Here is a 22356-nt window from a genome sequence, read left to right as displayed (position 1 = left end):
AAAGAGTAAAATCAAAATAAAACGTTGCATTAGTATAACCTCACAAGATAACCATCAAAATGCTGCAGGCAATACTTGATGGGCTATGTATTTATACACTAGCAAATATGTTGTCCATCAATTCCACGCATATTCGTTTGTGTACAACTTCTGGGTCTCCTTAATACCTCTTTTGTATAGCATGTAACCTTGGGATCACGTATTTACAGCTAGGGAGAGATTATAAATCTCGTATTTCTACACGCTTGCTTGTTGATTCCACTCTTTCCTTTAATCTCTACTACATCAACTATGGCTAATATTGCTTTGTGGTTCTCCACCATCACTGCTCTGCTGCTGTCTACTGTCGTCATGGCCTCCAAATCAAAAGACAATTCGCGTACTATTGTGCATGGCGGTTTCATGTCTCATAAAATGAACATTGCCCCAGTCAAATACACAGTGAATGATCGTTATATCCCCGTCAAGTTGACCAAAATGCATGTAGCATCGATCCATGAATCACAAAATACGGAAAAAGATTTTGTTTAGTTTTTTAAAGCAAATAAAATCTTTGTGTATTTTTGCAATTGTCTTTGTATTTGCTTCGGATGAAAGATGGTGCCTGAACGATTTGATTGAGCTAAAAGTGCTTTTTTAAGGAGAGCACCATGTGTATATCCTAAACTGGAAGGTTTAATGGAGTGGAAGGAAGCAAGCGACACTTATTTAATCCTAAAAATATGAATTATCAGCATGTCAAGTATTCATCGATAACTTGAAATCAGCTCAACATCTTCCACACATTTGGCTAGGATACCATTATCGAGCTGTCATTGGACCAGTTTTAGATCTGTTATTAGGAACCAGAAGTTATTATTCGCATGACAACATGATGTCGAATACCAGCAACTTCTGATCGCTTTAACTTAACCTTCTGAATAGTAACCATTGTCTCCGGTTTATAGTACATTTGTGCAAAATTGAAATGCGCATCGAATGGTACCAGTCTTGAAAGTTATCCCAAGACTTATATTCAGACAAACCTGCTTTTCAAATATTTTGAAGGGGGTTGTTTTGAAGAACAAATGTACAAGATATGTACAAACTTACTTTTAGTAATACTCATTGCGTAGAACCAAAAAGCATCTATCTTTTAAGATTTTATTTGAAACTATAGCATCAGTTCTCATGGATCTATAGTATCCAGTATGCCAGGCTCAGCCAAATTGTCAAAAAAACGATTGCTCAAGACTAACTATCTTCTATAGTGGCGCATATGAAATCGTTATTGTGTATTGCTATCAGGCATTCTACGCCCAAAGTTTACTTACCAGAGTTGAGCACCGCATAGACGTCTCCGTGCTATTATTAAAGAAAATCGTGTGTTTGCCACTGTCACCTCCAATTGAGGGTAAAAATCGATTTTTACCATAAGACGTGAAAAAGGTATTTCTCCCCCTCCTAGGTGAGATGCGCATCATAGTTTAATACCTTGGCCAAACCACAACGAAGCTAGCTATAACCAAGCCGTTTTCAATACAGCGTTTCCCAACATTGCTTCCATTGATCTATTGCTCGTAACCACTTGTAATCAACAGGTTCTCATAGAAACATGCTACTTTCAAAGCTCTAGCATCAATATTTCAAAATTCCATTTTGGATGGCCTCAACCTCGAAATCGAAACCACGTTTGTTAGGGTGTTATCTTTCTATCGCAGGTAGTATTCCAACATCAAAGCCGCAAATGGTACTACTGTAACTGTCTAACAGATTCATCGTTGGGCTCATACAACCAACAATTTCTCTGCAAGGAGAATGTGAAATTGAATAAATCTATAGCCCTATTATGCATTTATGTCTGACGAATAGGTATATTACTACTCCTTAAAGCATACAATGCTGCACTATAGTTTTCAACAATTAGAAAGATTGTCTGATGATGGGTTGTTGTCCAGAATAATACTGTTGTAGCAGCAACGCAAACGCTGTGTTGAAGTAGTATTATTATATAATTTTCCTTGCACAAATATATTTAAAGGACATTCCTCACGTCGAACTATTATGCAATGAATGCTAAATCAAATGATTACATCTTATCCTATACTTTTAAATAAGGAAGAATTTAAATTATATCTATTTAGATAACCTTTTATTACAAACACAAAGTTATAATACATGACATCAATCTGAAATCAAGTAGTTGTAGAACTTCGTTGCTTCAGCCTCTTAGCCAATCAGATTGCTTGAAAACTCCGCTGACCTAAAAAAAAATTTGCGAGGGTTTCCCCCTGTTTTGATGTGAGGCAAAATTTTAAGCGCCGCTAATATAGCAATGTAGCCGCTGCTATCATCAAACTTCCCTCAGGTGCTAGAGCATGCCTTACTTACACCACCTAGCTTTAGATTCAGGTATTGAGACCCTCAATCATCACTAAAGTAAGTAGCGATAACCAAGTGGAGGCAGCCTATCTATCTCCTGGTGTCGGATAAAGTCTTGTTGAGCTTCAGTGATAGGCACATCCACACAACGTAAAAAAGTTATGCTTCAAAGAAACATAATAATAATAAAAGAAGAAAAGAACATACTACTATAGGAGTATTATAGTAGTATGTAGGCAAAAAAGGGATGCTCACACAAAGTGAGCCAAAGAAAAGTATAACAAACACAACATCAGAGACGTTCAGAACAGCTCGTTGTTGTTGCAACAAAAATTCATACATGAGCACATGCATGGTAATAGTCGGATGTAAAGCAACACAACCAACAAAAGAAGAAGAAAAACGCAAAAAAGTAAACATCATGAATGCATTATCATGAGAAAGAAAGCAACAATACAAGCGTTCAAAGAAGTTTTATATCATTGCGACCAGAAGAAAGAAGATACTTACCACTTATCACCACCGTCGATAATAGACCAGAAGAGGATACGCAATCACCTAATATAGACCAGAGAACGAGCATGTACCAAAGACAGTAGACCAAGAAAGACCATATTAGCAGCAGCAGCAGTAACACCAGCATCATAGACAAACCAAAGTACAAACGCCATCAGCAGAGACTAGACAAAGACCAAAGAAGTCAATTACCACTTACCACCACCGTAGATAGACCAGAGGATACACAATCACCGAATATAGACCAGAGAACGAGCATGAACCAAAGAGAGTAGACCAGGAAAGACCATATTACCACCACCACCAGCAGCAGCAGCAGTAACACCGGCACCATAAACAAACCAAAGTACGAACACCACCAGCAGAGACCAGACAAAGACCAAAGAAGCAACCGCCAGACATGATAAACCAAAGACGCAGACAGCAGAGATACCAGAGAAGTAATGGCAGCAGCACTCACTCAAACAAGCAAAAAATCATTAAAACCTAATAAACTCAATTAGTGTTAATACTACGCCTTCCAGTGCTCGTTATCGAATAGTATCTAATATATTCCACTTTAAAGAAGCAGTATCAAGTTCTTCCAACAGTACAAGACAAAGTTATCGGAAGCTAGAGTGTTATTATCAGTCAAACGGTGTCCAAAACCACCATGGTTTGATACTAGAACGCGTTTTGCAAAAAGGGTAAAAATGGGGGCAGGGAAGAATGAGAGAGCACCCTATCCGACGTCACGACCAGTAGATTTAGTCTCAGTCTTGTACCGTAGCAGCCTTAATTGCGGTAGTTTAATTTGAAATTATGCAGTGGTATTTTCGTGTTCAAACTTGACTTGATCTCACATCCTTTAAACGTTTTTGCTAAATCTGACTATGAAAACTGTCGTTGTCACACCCAACTTTCTAATACATCTCTAAAGAACAAAAGAAGCCGCATCGAATGGTGCTAAGTACTCTCAGCTTTCAGACCAAAAATAATGAGCAATTTCCAAAAATATGAAAACAGGTTTTCTGTGAATATGTCAAAATTTAGCATATAAAAGTCTCATAGAAAGAGTTTCCAATGTTGCATTTCATCTTTACGATCAATTTGATCTAATATGTATTATAAGAAAAGTCTTTACTTTTGACGTGAGAAACGCGATCGTTTGATTTTCAAGAAGTTTCCCTTGCTAATACTCATGGAAAAACGATGATTTTCATGAATTTGCAACAACCCAAAAAAAAAAAATTGAGATAAAGCATCAAGAAGTAAAGCGTGGCCAAGAGGAGGCGTGTGATGCTACTCCAAGCGCTCAAAACGCTTTGTGGCATGAGTTATTCGTGCTTGAAAATGGCTAGATTTGCACAGAATTCGACCTAAAACGACGGCGTAGTGGGCTGCGTTATCAGAAGAGTAAGTAAATTACACTTCTGTCTGATGACCCAGATGCTCTGTATTGTACATTATAAAATCTCTAGTATCACATCAACCCAAAGCGTGGAAAAGCTGTTCGCCCTTCGTGGTGAGATGCATATTATGGCTTAAAACCTTTGCCAAACAACCACAATGTTGCATACAAGCATGCATCTTGGGCTACAACATTCACTTTCTGCTCAAGCCACATTTACAGTATAGCAACATAGGTAATGTTTATCGTATTATATCACATCTATGTTTACAAGTCCAGTGAATTGTGTGTGTACGGATGTCTCAGGAACTACAATAGATTCAACCTCCCCAATGTCAAGATGTAGAGATCTACCTACACTACTACATGAAGTATTATATCGACTTATGTGGTCTCTCAACAATCTATACCGACAATCGATAAGACCCCAGTGGCCTGCTATCTATATAACATCTCAGCGTAGTAGTCATTGACCAGGGATCTATCATATTTAAGCTAGTTGGGTGCCCTGTAATAAAGAAGTTCTTTGCTTTTCGTTTTAGATAGAGTTGACAACTGATTATTATCATCGACTTTCTTATTAAGAATTTATCACAAAACGAAGCAGGTTATCAGTCAACGAGTTTGAATACATTACAACGCTTCCCAGCTTCGCATCTATCGATCTATTACTCGGAATTGCTGGTAATTAACAGGTTTTCATATGAAACTCATTACTCAAAATTGGCCTATCATTTCGAAAATCCTCTTATTCTCAGCAACAACTCTTTGCTAAACCACAACGAAACTAGCTATAACCAAGCGGTTTTCAATGCAGCGTTTCCCAACATTGCTTCCATTGATCTATTACTCGTAACCACTTGTAACCAACAGGTTCTCATAGGAACATGCTACTTTCAAAGCTCTAGCATCAATATTTCAAAATTCCATTTTGGATGGCCTCAGCCTCGAAATCGAAATCACTTTTGTTAGGATGTCTTTCTATCATCGCAGGTAGTACTCCAACACCAATGCCGCAAATGATACAACTGTAATTGTCTAACAGAATCACTGGGCTCATACAGCCAATTTCTTTGCAAGGAGATTGTGCAATCAAATAAATCTATAGCCCTATGCATTTATGGCTGAGGAAAAGATATACTACAACTCCTTATAAGGGATACAATGTTGCACTATAGTTTTCAACAATTAGAAATATTGTCTGGTGGTGAGTTGTCCAGGATAATACTGTTGTAGCAGCAACGCAAACACTGTGTTGAAGTATTATTTATTATATAATTCTCCTTGCATAAATATATTATTTAAAGGACATTCCCCACGTCGAACTATTATGCAATGTGTTGTGCCAGAAGGACTACAACTGTCTATAAAGATTAAGGTATTCTTGATGGGTAGATATGTCTGTGTTGTGCAACAACATGGACAAACTATGATAATTGAAGTGCATCTCAGCTATCTAAATACTGAGGTTCACCAGATGTGATAAGCGTTGTACAAGATAAATTGCTACTTTGGCATTCAGATCTTAGTATAAATAGAATAACTCTTGTCTTCATCAATAAATCTTTAGTTTTTGTGTCTGATCTTATTCAAATACGTCTTTGCTTATTTTTATAATATCGAACATTTTTTATAAGCTACAAATATTAATCCTTTTATTCTTTGTGCTTAACAATTGGTATCAACACTGGCTTCATCATTGGCTTTATAACTGGGTGCAACACTGGCCTCAACACTGACTTCAACACTGGCTTCATCATTGGCTGCAACACTGGCTTCATCATTGGCTTCATAACTGGGTTCAACACTGGCTTCATCATTGGCCTCACCACTGGCCTCAACACTGACTGCAACACTGGAATCATCATTTGTTTAAACACTGGCTTCAACAGTGGCTTTATCTCTGGTATCAGCGCTCTGGACTTTGCTTGTATCTAGTAAGCGTTGGAAGTTAACATGGCAATAACCGTTCGTTTACACCTAATGAGAAATGTGCAATCAATAACTTATTCACATTTGATTTCGGAGTCTAAACGCTTTTATAAAATGCGTGTAACGCGCCCCCGAAGGAGATCGCCATCATTTCTCTTTTTTCTTTTCTTTTCGTTTTCTTTTTGTTTTACTTACATTCAATCGTTGCGATTAGACAGACAATGGTCTTCATCACCAGGGAACAAGCAATTTGCATGTTTTATTGTGAACCTTTCAACAATTAAAACGTTGCTAAGTTTTCCAAAATCATTGATGACATGGAGAACGTTGAAATTTGCTATTGCGAAAATCCAAAAAAGCCATTCGTCTACTCTAAAAAATCATTAGAACTTAAACCTTTGGAATACCAACAATGTCCGGCCGAGTTAAAAAAAAGCGAAACAATGAAAGAGTAAAAATTTATAAAGCTTTGATAAACGTATGGACTAAAAAACCATATTTATAGTAAATAAATTGAATAAAATATACTTTACTAAACGATAGAAGGCAATAAACTTTACTTCGATCGATGATGAAGTTAATTTTGACCATCAAACAGTTGAAGTTTTTCAGGCCATTCAACGGCTTCATCACAATCTACCACATGAATTTCATTTGTGTGAGGAATATTGTCAACGAGAATTTTTTTTACATTTGTATATTCCCTATATTTTAAAAATTAGCTAACTGTTTTGCTTCGATCTTTTTTTTTTTACTTACCGTAAAAATGATAATAAATCATCCTTACTAGTCGTAAGACCTGCGGTATCAAGTGTTGTGACCAAACAAACTTTTTGAGTGGTGGATATAACCTTCAGTAAATCTAATAAATTGATGTCAGTAAGAAACATAAACCAACTAATGGTGTTACCTTGCATATCCCCATCCACGCCTGTCAGCCCATTTAAGATATGGCTTGAGCTCTTTAGATCTCGGTTGGCAATGGGGTCAGACGATTTACAATATACAGACACAAAGACTTTGTCCACCAAAGATCTCGCTTTCAACCTTTCTACCTGTTTCTGTAATAAACGTTGTCGATCGTTGCTGTCTTCACGTGTTTGCTTCGATTTTCTGCAGTAACCAACCATTGTATAGCCTTGATCTTTTAGCTGTTGGATATATTCTTGATATTTAGGAAGACAGTCGGCAATATCGTTTATAGCTTCAGGTAACTCATTATATTAGTAATGACAGACTAAAGGATCATATATCTACTTACTGATATGCTTATCCATCATGACGTAGAGAGAACGAACAGACACTCTCTCATCCATATCATTTTTTTTTCGTTTTGATTGCTGTTCAAGGAACTTTATATTTCTCGTTGAGCACCATTTGTTAAACGATGCAGGGCTCTTCTTATCAGCAAACAAACTCGAATGGCTCCATACTTTTGAAAGGATGTTGTTGATAGTAACCGATTTTTCTTCGTACATTTCTGAGTTTGGATTGTATGGGTGGTAAACCAAGTTTAAAAATTTGACTAATTCTGTCAACGTTTCTTAAGTTGAAAACGTTATTCAAAAGTTAACATGTTTATGTTATTCTGTAAATAAACTTACTTAGCTTAGGGTCTACATTTACTTGTTCGGTTGCTTCATTTGAAATATTTTTGCTTTTATAACGATGATGGTAAATAGAATTCGCGTCGGTTGTTCTTGAACATAACAGCAATGGCTTTTTTGGATTTTCGCAATAACAAATTTCAACGTTCTCCATGTCATCAATGATTTTGGAAAACTTAGCAACGTTTTTATTGTTGAAAGGTTCACAATAAAACATGCAAATTGCTTGTTCCCTGGTGATGAAGACCATTGTCTGTCTAATCGCAACGATTGAATGTAAGTAAAACAAAAAGAAAACGAAAAGAAAAGAAAAAAGAGAAATGATGGCGATCTCCTTCGGGGGCGCGTTACACGCATTTTATAAAAGCGTTTAGACTCCGAAATCAAATGTGAATAAGTTATTGATTGCACATTTCTCATTAGGTGTAAACGAACGGTTATTGCCATGTTACCTTCTAACTGTTACTAGATACAAGCAAAGTCCAAAGCGCTAACAACAGAGATGAAGCCAATAATGAAGCCAATGATGAGGCCAGTGTTAAAGCCAGTGTTAAAGCCAGTGATGAAGCCAGTGATGAAGCCAGTGATGAAGTCAGTGATGAAGCCAGTGATGAAGACGGCGTTTAAACCAGTGTTGATGTCAGCGTTGATGTCAGTGTTGATGACAGCTTTGAATTGTGATTTTTTTTTGTAATTTTTGTATGCTAATAACTTAACATGATAGTAAATATAAGCTTCAGTATTTTTCGAGGAATTTCGGGGAAGTTTTTTTTTGGAGAACTTCAGGTTTATACATGTTGTGGAATTAGATCGAATAGGTCCAACATTAAGAATAGAGGAATAGTAAAATACAATAGAAATAAACTGCAATTCGTTTGTATATAAAATGAACTGAAAATCCTGGAATTGAGTAGAAAAAGAAGAGTATTTATACGTTTGCAACTAGATTGTAGGATTAGTAATGATAGAGAGCAATAGGTGCTGCTATTGCGATATCTGGCAAATGTTGTTGATGTTTGATATAAAGTGGTAACCAATGCAAGAGCACTGGCCATAAGGGTCGATTTGAGTAACCTTGGTGGCTTAGGTGAGCTATCGTCATAACATGATTTAATGTAACAAGGCATCTGTCAGGCCTGGCTCATATGTGATTAATGGTTTACAATCAATCAACAAAAACCACTGTTATTTCTACTCTCTTTCCTCTGCTCAATAATGCTGTCAACGTTTTCTTTGAACGAGGATCCGGAGCCTCAGAGGTTTAGTCAACGGCTGCGATCGAGACAACAAAACGAACTTACTTGACCACTATCGAGAAAAACACGATGTAATAGAAACCTAAGTAACACATTGTGTGGAATACATCCACTATGATCTGCATTCCGACAGTTCATCCAGTTACCAGATTTAGATTTAAACTGTATGTACACTGGATTAGATGTACGATACCGATTTATACTATAAGAAGATATGGACTTCAGATACGCTAGTACTATAAGATTCATACTATATAAGATGTAGGCTATAGATGGCACCACGGACATGGATGGCACTATAGACTTATACTTGTATTCCGACATTGACTACGGATGTTTACCATATCTGGATAGGCACCAAGATTAATGCAATATGAGCTTGTTGCTTCAGATGTGCACTTCATGATCCACGCTATAAGACACATGCTTATATCCGTGATACTAGCTACAGATACTTTATGTACTACAGACTTGTACTATATATGAGACATGCTATAGACATGCCATATATCCAGATACATGCTAAAGATGTATGCTTAGCGATATACACTCAGATATGTACTATTAATATAGACTAAGAAGACTGTACCTATCGGATACATGCTACTAGATCGATATTAATTATCCTTATAGAAAGGATAGATCAGGGTACTTCGGATGAGAGTCTAATTATTCATCCAGACAGAGCTAAATCATGATTAGCTTGCTGGAGTTGTCTTTTAGCATGATTAGACATTAGTTGATCTGAGTTGACTTATTTGTTAATCTAATTAATAGAACTTTTATCCATTGTTATAGTATATAAGAAGGATCATCTACCTGGCCAGTAGAGAGACTTCAGTTTACTTTACACCTGTCAGTTTGATAATAAAACATACCTTTATCAAGTTGACTTTACTGTTTTTTTATTCTTTTTTTTTCCGTGAATTTTAGTCTGTAAAGCCTCAAATTCCACACATTGTTTGAAAAACTAAAGAATGAGGAACTTATGTTTATTTTGTTCCAAAGTTGATATTATTACTGATAATACCCGATTTAACAAAACTGACCATCTCTTTGAGAGAAATGTTGATTATGATCCAAATTCCCCTACTTACTGCAGACATTTTATGCAGCTCATGAATCGTCAATTTCCAGGCTAACGTTACTAAATATAGAATGCAAGAAATAACATGATGAACGATAGTGCTATGGCTTGCCACCTACTTTTCATGCGCTTCAAAATCATCTATTACTGTATTTCCTTCATGATGTTTAAAGGTTTTTATTACTTGCTCCGCGTAAACTATAGTATCAGGACTATAATCAAGCGGCCGGCACAACTTTCTGTGATAATACTGTATATGTTTAGACAAATGTATGAAAACGATTTGAAAGAAGGACAGTTATAGACTGGCATAAATGAGGTCCTCGTCGATCATCTTTTGGATGTCGAGTCGGATACTATTCAACACAGCGGCGGGAGCGAAGGAAGTTTGATCGAAGATAAATCGACAGTGAGCCTTCCAAATGTTAGACATCGCAACGATGACTACCTGATGGGAGGAAGCAGGAGGCCGTTGACTATATCGAATATTGTAAAAGCCGAGAGTAAGGAGAGAATGGCGGATATCATCAATGGTTACCGTGGGCCAGAGGAACTTGGAGATTATTGCCTTCATGATGAAAAGGGCGTCGAGTTTGCCAGCCAGCCCCACCAGTCAAAATTAATTCAAACCCAGACTCATAGTCTGTTTTAGATTGGCCAAATCTTGATGATTCTCGACTCAATTGAACTATTTTTGCAGATTCGACTAGGTAAAATATGATAACCATCATATGCTTCTTTAAGCTTTCTTGGAGTGCTTTTCAAGGCGCATCCAATGGTACTCAATACAATAGATGTTTTGAATAAACTTATTGAATAATTTACGAAAATATGAAAAGAGGTTTCTGGCCAAAATGTCGAGATTTTACATATCAAAGTCCCACAAAGATAATTTCGGGGGTTACGTTGGGTCGATAGAAGCATTTTGATGTAAGATATACCATAGTAAAAGTCTTCGTTATCAAGGTAAAAAATGCGATTGTTTGATTTTCGATGAAAAGTGTGAGTGGTACCTCATGCTCATGGCTCTTTCCGCTAAAAAACAGAAAACAGGTTCAACAACCGAAAGTAGCACCTCCAAGGCTATAAATACCGTTGTTGACGCATCATGGGCAAAGATAACGAAGGGCATCAAGCATACAACGATGACCTTCAATCCAACGATCGTAAAGACACCCATCACACCTTCCACCGCCACCAGTGAATCGAATCAGTCTCTGATGACCGAGGACGCCACCGTCAGCAAAAGTGTGGAAATGGTTCGACCCTTCCTCAAGGGCATTGAAGACAACTCGGTGCTCATCGACATTACTGGGTTGCCTAATCAACAGCTCTTACGAGAGGCTCTGCAAGCATTCAACAAAGATGCTCATCTCAGAAAAGGCTACAACGATTATATCGGCAAAGTATCTCGCACTCGCTCGCAAGTATATGAATCGAGAGATCATGGAAACATGTTGGATCCACGACAGTCCTGGCCACATCGCAATTCTGCAGGGCTTCAATCTGACGGATGGGACCTTTGTCTAGGGTTTCCCCTCTCTTCCAGCTAATGATACTATAGTTAATGTTCGTTTAGACAGACTACCCATGGAGCCAGTTCCTGTCCTGGAATTTTTGATAAAGGATAGACAGTCACATTTTGGAGAAGTCTTGGACTATGGCATCTCCTTCACTCATGGCGACTACGTCGGACAAGGCTATGCCACTCTGAACATCACCCCCAAGCCAGACGAACCGGCGTACACTACGGCCCAATTGATGTTCTCATGAGAACATCGATGTGCTCATATGAGAATTTATTTGATGTTCTCAAATGAGCACATCGATGTTCCCGAAAGGTGAAAAATGCTTTCATATGGGAACATCGGCGTTCCTAAAGATCTATTATAAGTCGGCCGATGTTCTTATGAGAACATCCGAAATGTTCCCATGTGAGCACATCCATATTCTTATATGAGCACATCGATTTTCAGCAATTTGAAAAAAAAAGAATGCTCCTAACGGGGTCGAACCCACAACCTATCGGTTGTGGATCTGACGTTCTTCCCACTAAATCACTCGAGTATCTTATTGAAATATATTCTTTTACTTTAATAAGTAGTTATTAGGTAATTTTAAATTGCCATTTTCTCGTGCAATTTATAATACGTTTAGTAATTTTATGAATCTTACAGATAATAGAAGTCTCTCTGTTGCCTACAATATTATAGTTTAGCTATTAAAACCATTTTATTCTTGTGGAAAACTACACCTTCTCAAATGAAAACATCAATGTGCTCATGAGAACATCGATGTTCCCAAAAGAGCACATCCATGTTCTGTGAGAACACCAGTTGGGCCATAGTGGTATGAATTCTTGGATCGAATTATCTACTTCAGATTGGATAATGGCACCAACCGTCAGGTCCTTCTCAAATGGCAAGATATGCCAGATTTTTGTCGTCTCTGTCAAAAACCGGATCATTGCAAAGCCGATTGTCCTGATGCCAAGAGGTACACGCAATGCTACAACTGCAATCAACATGGACATGTCAGCCGCAACTGCCCTAGACAGGATAACACTGACACCCCCAACAAGAAGCCCACTACAATCCCCAGGAAAGATCGCAAGGTACCTACTCCCATCATTCCCCGAGAGCCCAACCCTCCCATTGGCCCTAGAGTGGTAGTAGCCAAGACCCAGGAAACCACAGACACTGAGTCAGTCAAGAAGCAACAGCAACAGAACAAGTCTGAACCCACCATGGAAGAGGAAGAAGAAGGTACTGATGAGGACAACATGAATATTGATTCTCCCGCTCCTCAACCCAAAAGTAACAATGATGGCGTTACACCAAATGCATATGCTGCGAGCGCACAGACATCTGCCAACAACACGCAAACATTGACATCATCCAATGCAGCTGAATCAACTCTGAATGGACAAGAGCTGATCAAGCAATTTATGCCTGATGACAGTATGAAGGAGCCTCTCATTCAGGAACAACCAGATCTGGAAGATGGCAGAGATGGCAAAAAGCTCAGAACGGAGCAGGAACAGCGCGCCAATCTCACCAGGCGCTTCACCAGAGGCAGTGCAGCCAGCAAATTCAACACCGACACCGACAAGGGCGGCAAAGGAGCTTCAGACGACTCCCAACGGCAGGAAACATCAGAAACTGCTTAGTCCAACCCTCAACACTTAGAATAATATGATGATTAGAGCACCTAATCATTGATTGCGGATTGCGACTCTCAACTGTCGTGGTCTGACACACAAAAACATAAAAAACGCAGAAAAAAATTCATAAAATACCTCAAAACATCAGACATTGATATTCTTGCCATCCAGGAATCTTATGCTGACAAAAAAGATACTCAAGACACTTTAGATATGCAGTTTTCCAGCAAGTCCAGCACCTACACCAAACATTGCGGAATCATATCACTTAACAACAGATACATTATTACACCCATTGACTCTGGCATCAATGGTAGATTTATACTAGCACACGTACATTATGCGACGGAAGAGGAACCAAACTCCTCCAACTCCATAGCCACAATACTCAACATATACGGCAAAGCAGCATCAAGAAAAGACAACGTGGAATTCTACACGGAATTGATGCAACACAGATTTTTGATACACAAGATTACAACTACTATTCAGAACAACATGATTATTTTGGGAGATTTCAACTACAAATATGAGTCTCGCCGATCTAATGGAACAGTCGAAGCAACTACAGTCGAATGGATAGCCTTATTGGAGGAACATTTCATCGATTGCTTTTGGGAAAACAAGAGCGCCACTTTTCATGGATCCAACAATCTCCATTACATCTTGGACTACATCTTCTGCAACAACACTTCCTATGGAACAGTTACAGAGTGTACCCAGGAGTTTATGAACTCGACATGGACAGATCATGAAATGCTGGTCATTACTCTACAACTGCAAAAGGATGCAACACAGGGGCCTGGCGCCTACAAATGCAATCCCTTTTTGGCCAACAACCACAAGTTTCGTCGTGAATTGGTGATCTTCTTGCAAGGTCTACAGCCGCAAGTTGAGCTCAAGACAGCCACCCAATCCCCTCAAGAGATCTGGGACTGGATCAAAGACGAGTTTAAGGAGCATGTCCGACAATTCCAACTGGAAGAAGTCAACTGGCGTAGAAAGGCACTGAAGACGTTACAAGCAAAACGGAATCGGTGTATGCTAGCAAAGAAGAACCGGGGACTGATATTTCAAGGGCTAGACAACATCAACCAACAAATTGGTGCGTTACAAGACTCTATCGCCGAAATTGAAGTCCTCAAATTAGGGAAGTATTGGAGAGAAAATGGAGAGAAAAATGCTGGGTTCTTGAAGAAACTCACCGTATCTAGACAGAATCAACGTCAATTGAAACAACTGAGGCATCCAGTTACTCAAGAATTGCATTCTGATCAAGGTACTATGAGCTAGATCGCTGGCAGCTTTTACACGAATTTGTACACACCAACTCCACCCGATGCCAGATCAATGCGGCTATTGTTGGATCAAATCACACCTGACATGCAACTTGACGGTGAACAGCAATCACTCCTCGAACTACCAGTAGAGCTAGATGATTTGTTGTTTGAATGTAAAAGATCGCCTAAATTTGCGTCTCCCGGCAGCGATGGCATCCCTTACCAACTCCTCCGGCTGATTCTCAAGTTCCCACCCCTCCACTCTCTCGTCACCACGGTCTACAATGATGCCCTCACCAAAGGCATATTTCCTGCGTCTTGGAACGTCTCCCTCATGACAATCCTCTACAAGAAAAATGACCCTAATGACATGGCAAATTATAGACCTATCTCCCTCTGCAACACTGACTACAAACTCTTGACACGTCTGCTTAATCATCGAATGATGGAAGTCGCTAAGCAACTGATCAACGAGAACCAAGCGGGCTTCGTACCAGGGAGGTTCATTGCCCAAAACGCTCTGCGGTGTCAAGTCATAATGGAAGATGCTGAACGAACCATGAACTTAGCAAAGAAGAACAATGTGATACACCAAATGCCCAAAGCAATTGGCCTTTGTCTTGATCAGGAAAAAGCGTACGATTGAGTTAACCTCTCGTACCTTCAAACAGCACTCATTACTTATGGCTTCCCTGCTAATCTTGTCCGCTGCATCATCAACATGATGGGCCAAAATCTCTTGCGCATCAATGTGAATGGTTACTTTACTGATGATATTCCCAAGCTGCGAGGCTTAAAGCAAGGTGACCCCATTTCCTCTATTTTGTACAATTTGGCTATTGAACCCTTTCTGCGGTCTATTCTCAATGATCCATTGTACCACGGCTATCAAATGCAGTATGCAACTGACCATCCCAACTATAATGCTAATGACCCTTTAGTTCATGTGTCAAAAAACCTATGTTACGCTGACGATGCTTTTGTATTTGTTCAAGACCTTCCTGATCTGGCAAGACTCGAGTAGCACTTAGATGTCTAATGCAATGCAATCAATGCCAAGATTAACTACAACAAGGTCGAAGCTATCTCGCTCTCTGGTCAAAACACATGGTCATATTGGCAAGCACGACTCTCAGAAATGAATATCACAAAATTCACATCCAACATGGATTCCAATCCAGTGATCTATCTCGGGTTTCCTCTGCTGCAATCGGTTCAACAACGTGAAGTATTTATCGGTGGTCTTGTCGACAATCTCCGGACAGCTACCAAAATCCACAGTGTAAGAAGTCTCTCCGTGGTTGGCAAAGCTACAGTGCTCAACAGTTTGATTTTGTCCAAATGCTGGTATGTACTACGAGTGACTCCGTTTGCTCAAAGTAATGTCCAAGCTATCCAGTCCATTTGCACCAAGTTTCTACGAAAAGGCATCTTTCCTGTTATCCCCTGGGCCACATGGACCAAGCCGAAGCCATTAGGCGGATTAGGTGTTCTGGATGTTGCTCTGCAGCAATCAGCCCTATACTTTCGTTGGGTTCAACCGTTCCTCCATCCCTCTGACTCGTCCCACATCCTAGATCTCATGCTGGTCATGCTAGTGAATAAGCAAAATCAGAGTGCGCATGTGCAGGTTCCGTTGCTCTTTCCCCTCACACGAACCACCGGTCTCACCAAACAACGCACCAGCACGGTAACAATGATCTACAAATCAGTTGACCGCCTCAAACGCATCCACGAACCAGTTCACATCAACATTGCTACCGCCTCAATCCTACCTGTCAAAGCCATTCTGCAGCCGTCTGTCACTATCTCCAAAATGCCGATTAGGGTCACTCAGTTGCAAGTAAAGGATCTCTATCAACCCAATCCTGACCAACCTCTGCAACTCGAAGCACGAAAAGCACCAACCATCCCAGCTGACATTCGACGCGCTTGCAAGAAAATCCTGAAGCAAATCAACGAGAACAAAGTACATATCCAACCGTACTTTAGCCTCATGCTACAACCCTCTCAGGATGACACCAACCGCACAACCGACATCTCTTTTAAACCGTTCATTGACTCCTATGACTTCAACAGCCAGCAAGGACTCACTCAACAGATTTCAACCAGAACATTCCGCACAGCATGCATCGAGGCTCATATCTTCAGCATCGCCAGGTCCAACTGGAATTTCTTCTGGTCTCTGTCCCTGAACCTTGTCCACCGTAATGTCATTTATCGCTTCCTCACCCACACCATCCCGACCAAACGCCTGCTACACTACTTTGAGATAGCTGAGTCACCTCTCTGCCCGATCTGTGGTAACGAAGAAAATGCTGTACACTTGCTTTTCCTCTGTTCCAGTAAGGCATCCATCTGGAAAGCTATCATCTTTGAATTCTTGTGGCCAACCGTTTCGATTGGTGATATTATCCAAGCCTGTTCCTCTCTTGACTTTGAAAACATCAAGTATGTCTCCAAATCATACACCACTGCTCACATGGTCGTACTGGTAACACTTGGGAACATTTGGCGAGCTCAAGTTCGTAAGATCTTTCACTCGACTCCATTTACATGGATCGATGTGGTCCAGCAGATCAAGAACGAGCTCCTTCAACTACATGCCCAAACTGAAATTCACAAGCAATTGTAATTCTCTAATCACAATTGTCATCTATCATCTGTTCCTGTCATCTATCGCTTTATCCTAAATACAATTGAATATCATATCAATTGCGCCCGCCTCTTGGTAGTGCCCTAGGGACCTACTTACACGGAGCAATCAATAAAAACAATTTAAAAAAAAAGTACCTCATGCTTTTTGGTCGAATTTCGTCCATGTTTTTTTGATCTCCAAAAAGTTGAATAAATGTGTCAGGAAGTAACTGCCAGATGAGAGCAATTGTTTGGTGCTATTCTGATGGCCCAAAACAGCCTTGAACGCGAGAAAACGCAGCTCAAATGCACTCAAATTTTGCTGTATTAGGCACACTCTTGACTAAAAAGGGAAAATATCTGTATGATACTTGCCCGTATATAAAATAGCTATGTATATATGGATGTAGAGCATCACCTAAGAATCAGATCCACATATAATATGAAGGGGTTTCATGTGTAAGTGGATGGCCAAAATGAAAGTAGCAGTATGTTGATAAGATAAACAAGGGCAATCGGTAGCGTGAAATGCCGCTGCGTAGGTTGGCTCGCACCGAAGCGTAGCGAAAGTAGAGAACCATCTGAAGTATAAACACTCGTATATAATAATGTGGAACGCTGCTCTATTATTCCAGATGATCTTTGGAAAGTATGGAAATGTGACAATGACACGGTTAAGGTCGTGTTTTTTGGCATCCTACTGTTAAGCATGTCATTCAGTCATTCGATCAATATATGCTAGAGTTTCACTCTTTCGTCTTCAATTATCATAAGAGAGCCGTTCATAAACTATCTAGAATGTGGAGCTGGCTTCTCAACAATGTTCCACGCTTATATCAATGAAAATAACCAATGTGCGTACAGATAGCATACTTGTATTGCCTCTTAATACCCAGAACTATGCAAAACACAGTGCATTTAAGCCGTGATTTTTCGCGTTAGGAGCTGTTTTAGGCAGCCAGAGTAGCACCAAGCAGTTGTTCTCACCTAGTCGTTACTTACGAACACCTTTGAGCATTTTTTGAGATTATCGAAATTCGACTCCAAACCGTGAGGTACTCCTCATGATTTTCATCCAAAATTAAACGATCGCATTTTTGACCACCAAAATAAAGACTTTTACTATGGTACGAGCCTTTCGACACTTCGAGTTGTTTCCAGACCTACGGCTCGCTTCGGTGGAAACCAACCTACGTTCAAACGGCTCGCGCTGCCGCGGACCTTTGGCTAATAATATCGCAAAATTAATATAGCTAAAATGTTAGAAGAACTCTGATTGTTGATTGGTATAAAATCACTAATCATATGAGTGTTTATGCTTCAGATGGTTCTCTACTTTCGCTACGCTTCGGTGCGAGCCAACCTACGCAGCGGCATTTCACGCTACCGATTGCCCTTGTTTATCTTATCAACATACTGCTACTTTCATTTTGGCCATCCACTTACACATGAAACCCCTTCATATTATATGTGGATCTGATTCTTAGGTGATGCTCTACATCCATATATACATAGCTATTTTATATACGGGCAAGTATCATACAGATATTTTCCCTTTTTAGTCAAGAGTGTGCCTAATACAGCAAAATTTGAGTGCATTTGAGCTGCGTTTTCTCGCGTTCAAGGCTGTTTTGGGCCATCAGAATAGCACCAAACAATTGCTCTCATCTGGCAGTTACTTCCTGACACATTTATTCAACTTTTTGGAGATCAAAAAAACATGGACGAAATTCGACCAAAAAGCATGAGGTACCCCTCACACTTTTCATCGAAAATCAAACAATCGCATTTTTTTCCTTGATAACGAAGACTTTTACTATGGTATATCTTAAATCAAAATGCTTCTATCGACCCAACGTAACCCCCGAAATTATCTTTGTGGGACTTTGATATGTAAAATCTCGACATTTTGGCCAGAAACCTCTTTTCATAGTTTCGTAAATTATTCAATAAGTTTATTCAAAACATCTATTGTATTGGGTACCATTGGATGCGCCTTGAAAAACACTCCCAGAATGCATTAGGAGGTAAGAAGTGATCATGACAGTTTATATAGTCGAGTTTAGAAAATAGGTCGCATCAAGTCCAAAAATTTTAAAAGTTAACAAATCAAGAAAGAATATCGTGCGGAGATCCAACTGATTTTGGCGGCACCGTCTACCGGGGCAATGCCGTGCCATATTAGTAGTGGCATATAAAATGATGATTCTGTAGGTATTTAATCAATATATATACATTAAATGTCTGTTGTAGTGCGCTACAATTTATATGCGCAAGTAAAGAGGCGGTAGTGAAACTCTTCTTCATACGTATCTTGTTTGAAATTCTTTTTAGCCAGAAATGTCAACATCCCATACTCTTCATCGCGAATGCCATTGCAAATTTCTAGCGAGAGTAATTGACGCAATCAGCAAGGATGGGATTGAATGATCAGTTTTTATAACTATGATATACACTTAGTCATGCTCAATGAAAGCATCACTACGTAATAGCGATCGTTTCTCATGTTTAGTGTCCATATTTCCACATGCAACATGAATTGGAAATTCATTACACCTGATGAATTTGAGTTTCAAACGCCTCATACCAATGAATGACACTGCTGAAAGTTTATTAAACAACCCCCTTGATTTTTTATCGTTTTTTCTTCACTCTTTTACTTTCTTTTATGGCAATATGCTTCAGCATCCGTTAGACTCACCTGTTGGACCAACAGACACAGCACAGCACAGGGAGAGCCAGGACAGTTTCGATTCGTTTCCGCCTCTCACAGACGATGATCTCTCCAGTTTTGAACGCAAAGTTTCATCACCAATACAACACAATAACGATGCTATCATTCGTGCTCAAAGCCCGTTTGGCAGACGATATCTAAAGCCTATTAACGGTATTCAGACCAAGGGCTTTGCTCGATCAGGTAAGATGAAGGATAGTTGATCCTGCAGAGCCATACTGATTGATGACATACAGCGCAACGACGATCCTCTGTATTAACCTTGGGATCTATTGAGAGATTGCAAAACTTTTATGCTAAAAGAGACTTGAAAGTAAACAAGTAAGAAACGCGAGTTTGAGGAGTACATATTTCTTCACGACATTCACACATAATATTTTAAGGGGTGGTACATTAGGGTTCCAAAATGGACCTTTAATGGAGGAACCGGATGACATGGATGACCAATTACCTACGCCACGAGAACCACCACCCAGTTGGATTGATTTGGATATCGAAACCGACCTTGATGTGCTATTGGAAATGTGCTTCCAGGATATACAAACCACATTAGCGACATGGTCCATGGTGACAGGGCCCAATCGATCCTCGTCTTCATCCGCATCATCATCACATCCACTAGCTGATGATACAAGTAGCGTTGGTTCATTTCAAATCTTGCCTCTTCTGCAAGTGGTCACCAAAATGCTGAATTCAGTAAAAAACTATACAGTCAATCGGCATGATTTATCGAACGAAGCCATGAGCAAGCTGCGACATGCATCCCTCACTTTATTGGAATCCATGAAGGAGCTAGAAAATCAGCACCGCGTTGAAAATGAAGAAGACGGCGACGAGGACGACGGATCAGAAGCAGGTGGATTCTTGTATCGTTCTTCTGATTTTGATTTGTTGGAGAAGGAGAGACAAGCTATCCACACGTATTTGAATGTGATTGAAACACATGCATTCAATCCGCCTCATCATATCGGTAGTCCACCAGCCATGTTTACACCCGAGATTCAAGCTCTAATGGGAAAAACTCAAATTTTAAGTTTGACAGAAAGCGAGCTCGAGGAACAACAACAAAAACAAACAGTCAGTACCACTGCAACTACTAAACCAACGACACATGGAGTACCAGAATGGCTTGAACGTGGTTCATTTGTAAATGATTCAATGGGTACATATGGAGTATTTGTGCTGACCACGAGTGACATTGACATTAAAATACTTGCAACAGGTAGATACCATGCTCTGATTCTGGACAACCTAGACGGCTCATTCACGCAAGATGACGTTCCAGACCCACATAAAGATGAAGATGCGTTTTTGCAATTTTTAGCGTAAGTAGCTAATCAGCAAAAGGTACGAATAACTGAACTAAATACCCTTTAGAGATGGCATTGTTCTCTGCAATGTTTACAATAGTCTTGTGAAACGCTCCCGAAGACCGTTTGGGTTAATAACCAAGATACATAATGATAGTCGTCGTACGTACAGAGCTATCGAGAATCTGCGTTTCTTTTCTGCGTAAGCGTTAATACGTTTCAATTAGTGCGAACATTGACACTAACATGGTAATATTAGGGCTTGTAAATTCAGATTTGAGATTGTGTTTGATGATTTTGAACCATCTGAAATCGCCAGAAAGACAGACAAAGGACTCAACATGTTGGCTAAATGCTTGACCGCCTTCTGCGATTGCGTTATTCGCGAATTGCGGGAGCAAGTCGACTCTGTGCAAAGATCAGCAAGTATCAACAGGCTCAGATAAAGCACAAGCGCACCGAATACCCTCCTCATCTTATGCAATATTATACAACACTATATCCTATAGCCTTATTCCCCAGAAAATATAAATATACTCTTGCATGTGCTGCCTCTCTTTTTAAAGCATAGACTTTGTCGTGCATGCGATGCCATGGTAATAGGGCAAAAATAACTAGGGCTAAGAGACGTAAAGTTGAGTTTGGTACATTTGTCCAGATTTTCAGAATACTTTACACGCTTTTGCAGACTCTTACATCCAAGATATCAAGTTTACAACCCCTGAGCGGAGGTGATCCTGGGATAGTGCTTGACTATGATTGCATCTGAGCCTTTCGAAGAAATTGCTACACATTTATGGCAAATGTAGACTGTCAATGATGCCAACTGTTACTGAACAATTCGATTGCGAGACACTAACATTCGGATACTAATCCGTTCCTTTGTGGCTACAACATTTGACCAAATCATCGCTGATCATACAAATTCAGCCAGCAGTGGCATGACGCTTAAACAATTTCGAGCCTAAAAGGTCGAATAAATTAGTAAGAATGCTCTCAATATCTCCATGCCCGCATGCCAAGATATAGTGTTCATGCAACTGTATGTAGCACGAGACTGTCAAAGGCACTCCGAAACAGCGA

The 22356-nt window shown here is 39.6% G+C and overlaps 10 protein-coding genes across 10 annotated transcripts; 9 read left to right on the top strand and 1 right to left on the bottom strand.

The window, feature by feature from the left end:
* Window positions 1-291: 291 nt before the first annotated feature.
* SMC4 (Structural maintenance of chromosomes protein 4) lies at window positions 292-531 on the top strand (the record flags this gene model as incomplete). Its single annotated transcript, XM_064826958.1, has 1 exon — window positions 292-531. One exon carries the CDS (start codon window positions 292-294, stop codon window positions 529-531), a length of 240 nt encoding a protein of 79 aa, XP_064676015.1.
* A 5404-nt stretch (window positions 532-5935) lies between these two features.
* HOF1_1 (formin-binding protein) lies at window positions 5936-7677 on the bottom strand (the record flags this gene model as incomplete). The annotated part of the gene is made up of 4 exons (XM_064826957.1): window positions 5936-6110; window positions 6959-7061; window positions 7110-7403; window positions 7461-7677. The coding sequence occupies 4 exons, from the start codon at window positions 7675-7677 to the stop codon at window positions 5936-5938; spliced, it is 789 nt and encodes a 262-aa protein (XP_064676014.1).
* A 344-nt stretch (window positions 7678-8021) lies between these two features.
* Window positions 8022-8433, top strand: ATC70_007698 (uncharacterized protein; the record flags this gene model as incomplete). The annotated part of the gene is made up of 2 exons (XM_064826956.1): window positions 8022-8082; window positions 8276-8433. 2 exons carry the CDS (start codon window positions 8022-8024, stop codon window positions 8431-8433), a joined length of 219 nt encoding a protein of 72 aa, XP_064676013.1.
* Window positions 8434-11294: 2861 nt separating this feature from the next.
* On the top strand, window positions 11295-11702 carry TUF1 (translation elongation factor Tu; the record flags this gene model as incomplete). The annotated part of the gene is made up of 1 exon (XM_064826955.1): window positions 11295-11702. One exon carries the CDS (start codon window positions 11295-11297, stop codon window positions 11700-11702), a length of 408 nt encoding a protein of 135 aa, XP_064676012.1.
* An 875-nt stretch (window positions 11703-12577) lies between these two features.
* Window positions 12578-13318, top strand: ATC70_007696 (uncharacterized protein; the record flags this gene model as incomplete). The annotated part of the gene is made up of 1 exon (XM_064826954.1): window positions 12578-13318. The coding sequence occupies one exon, from the start codon at window positions 12578-12580 to the stop codon at window positions 13316-13318; it is 741 nt and encodes a 246-aa protein (XP_064676011.1).
* Window positions 13319-13525: 207 nt separating this feature from the next.
* TIM8_2 (Mitochondrial import inner membrane translocase subunit tim8) lies at window positions 13526-14605 on the top strand (the record flags this gene model as incomplete). Its single annotated transcript, XM_064826953.1, has 1 exon — window positions 13526-14605. The coding sequence occupies one exon, from the start codon at window positions 13526-13528 to the stop codon at window positions 14603-14605; it is 1080 nt and encodes a 359-aa protein (XP_064676010.1).
* Window positions 14606-14695: 90 nt separating this feature from the next.
* On the top strand, window positions 14696-15238 carry ARE2_2 (Sterol O-acyltransferase 2 (Sterol-ester synthase 2); the record flags this gene model as incomplete). The annotated part of the gene is made up of 1 exon (XM_064826952.1): window positions 14696-15238. One exon carries the CDS (start codon window positions 14696-14698, stop codon window positions 15236-15238), a length of 543 nt encoding a protein of 180 aa, XP_064676009.1.
* Window positions 15239-15313: 75 nt separating this feature from the next.
* On the top strand, window positions 15314-15616 carry GYP7_2 (GTPase activating protein; the record flags this gene model as incomplete). Its single annotated transcript, XM_064826951.1, has 1 exon — window positions 15314-15616. The coding sequence occupies one exon, from the start codon at window positions 15314-15316 to the stop codon at window positions 15614-15616; it is 303 nt and encodes a 100-aa protein (XP_064676008.1).
* Window positions 15617-15730: 114 nt separating this feature from the next.
* ATC70_007692 (uncharacterized protein) lies at window positions 15731-17227 on the top strand (the record flags this gene model as incomplete). The annotated part of the gene is made up of 1 exon (XM_064826950.1): window positions 15731-17227. One exon carries the CDS (start codon window positions 15731-15733, stop codon window positions 17225-17227), a length of 1497 nt encoding a protein of 498 aa, XP_064676007.1.
* A 2678-nt stretch (window positions 17228-19905) lies between these two features.
* HOG1_1 (MAPK protein hog1) lies at window positions 19906-21719 on the top strand (the record flags this gene model as incomplete). The annotated part of the gene is made up of 6 exons (XM_064826949.1): window positions 19906-20146; window positions 20200-20284; window positions 20347-21125; window positions 21186-21288; window positions 21341-21475; window positions 21533-21719. 6 exons carry the CDS (start codon window positions 19906-19908, stop codon window positions 21717-21719), a joined length of 1530 nt encoding a protein of 509 aa, XP_064676006.1.
* Between the last annotated feature and the right edge of the window lie 637 nt (window positions 21720-22356).

Source organism: Mucor velutinosus (genome assembly GCF_035048745.1).
Source record: "Mucor velutinosus strain NIH1002 chromosome Unknown tig00001553, whole genome shotgun sequence".
Lineage (NCBI taxonomy): Eukaryota > Fungi > Mucoromycota > Mucoromycetes > Mucorales > Mucoraceae > Mucor > Mucor velutinosus.
Note: the sequence above shows the minus strand (reverse complement) of the source record. Positions and strands in the feature narration are given on the sequence as shown.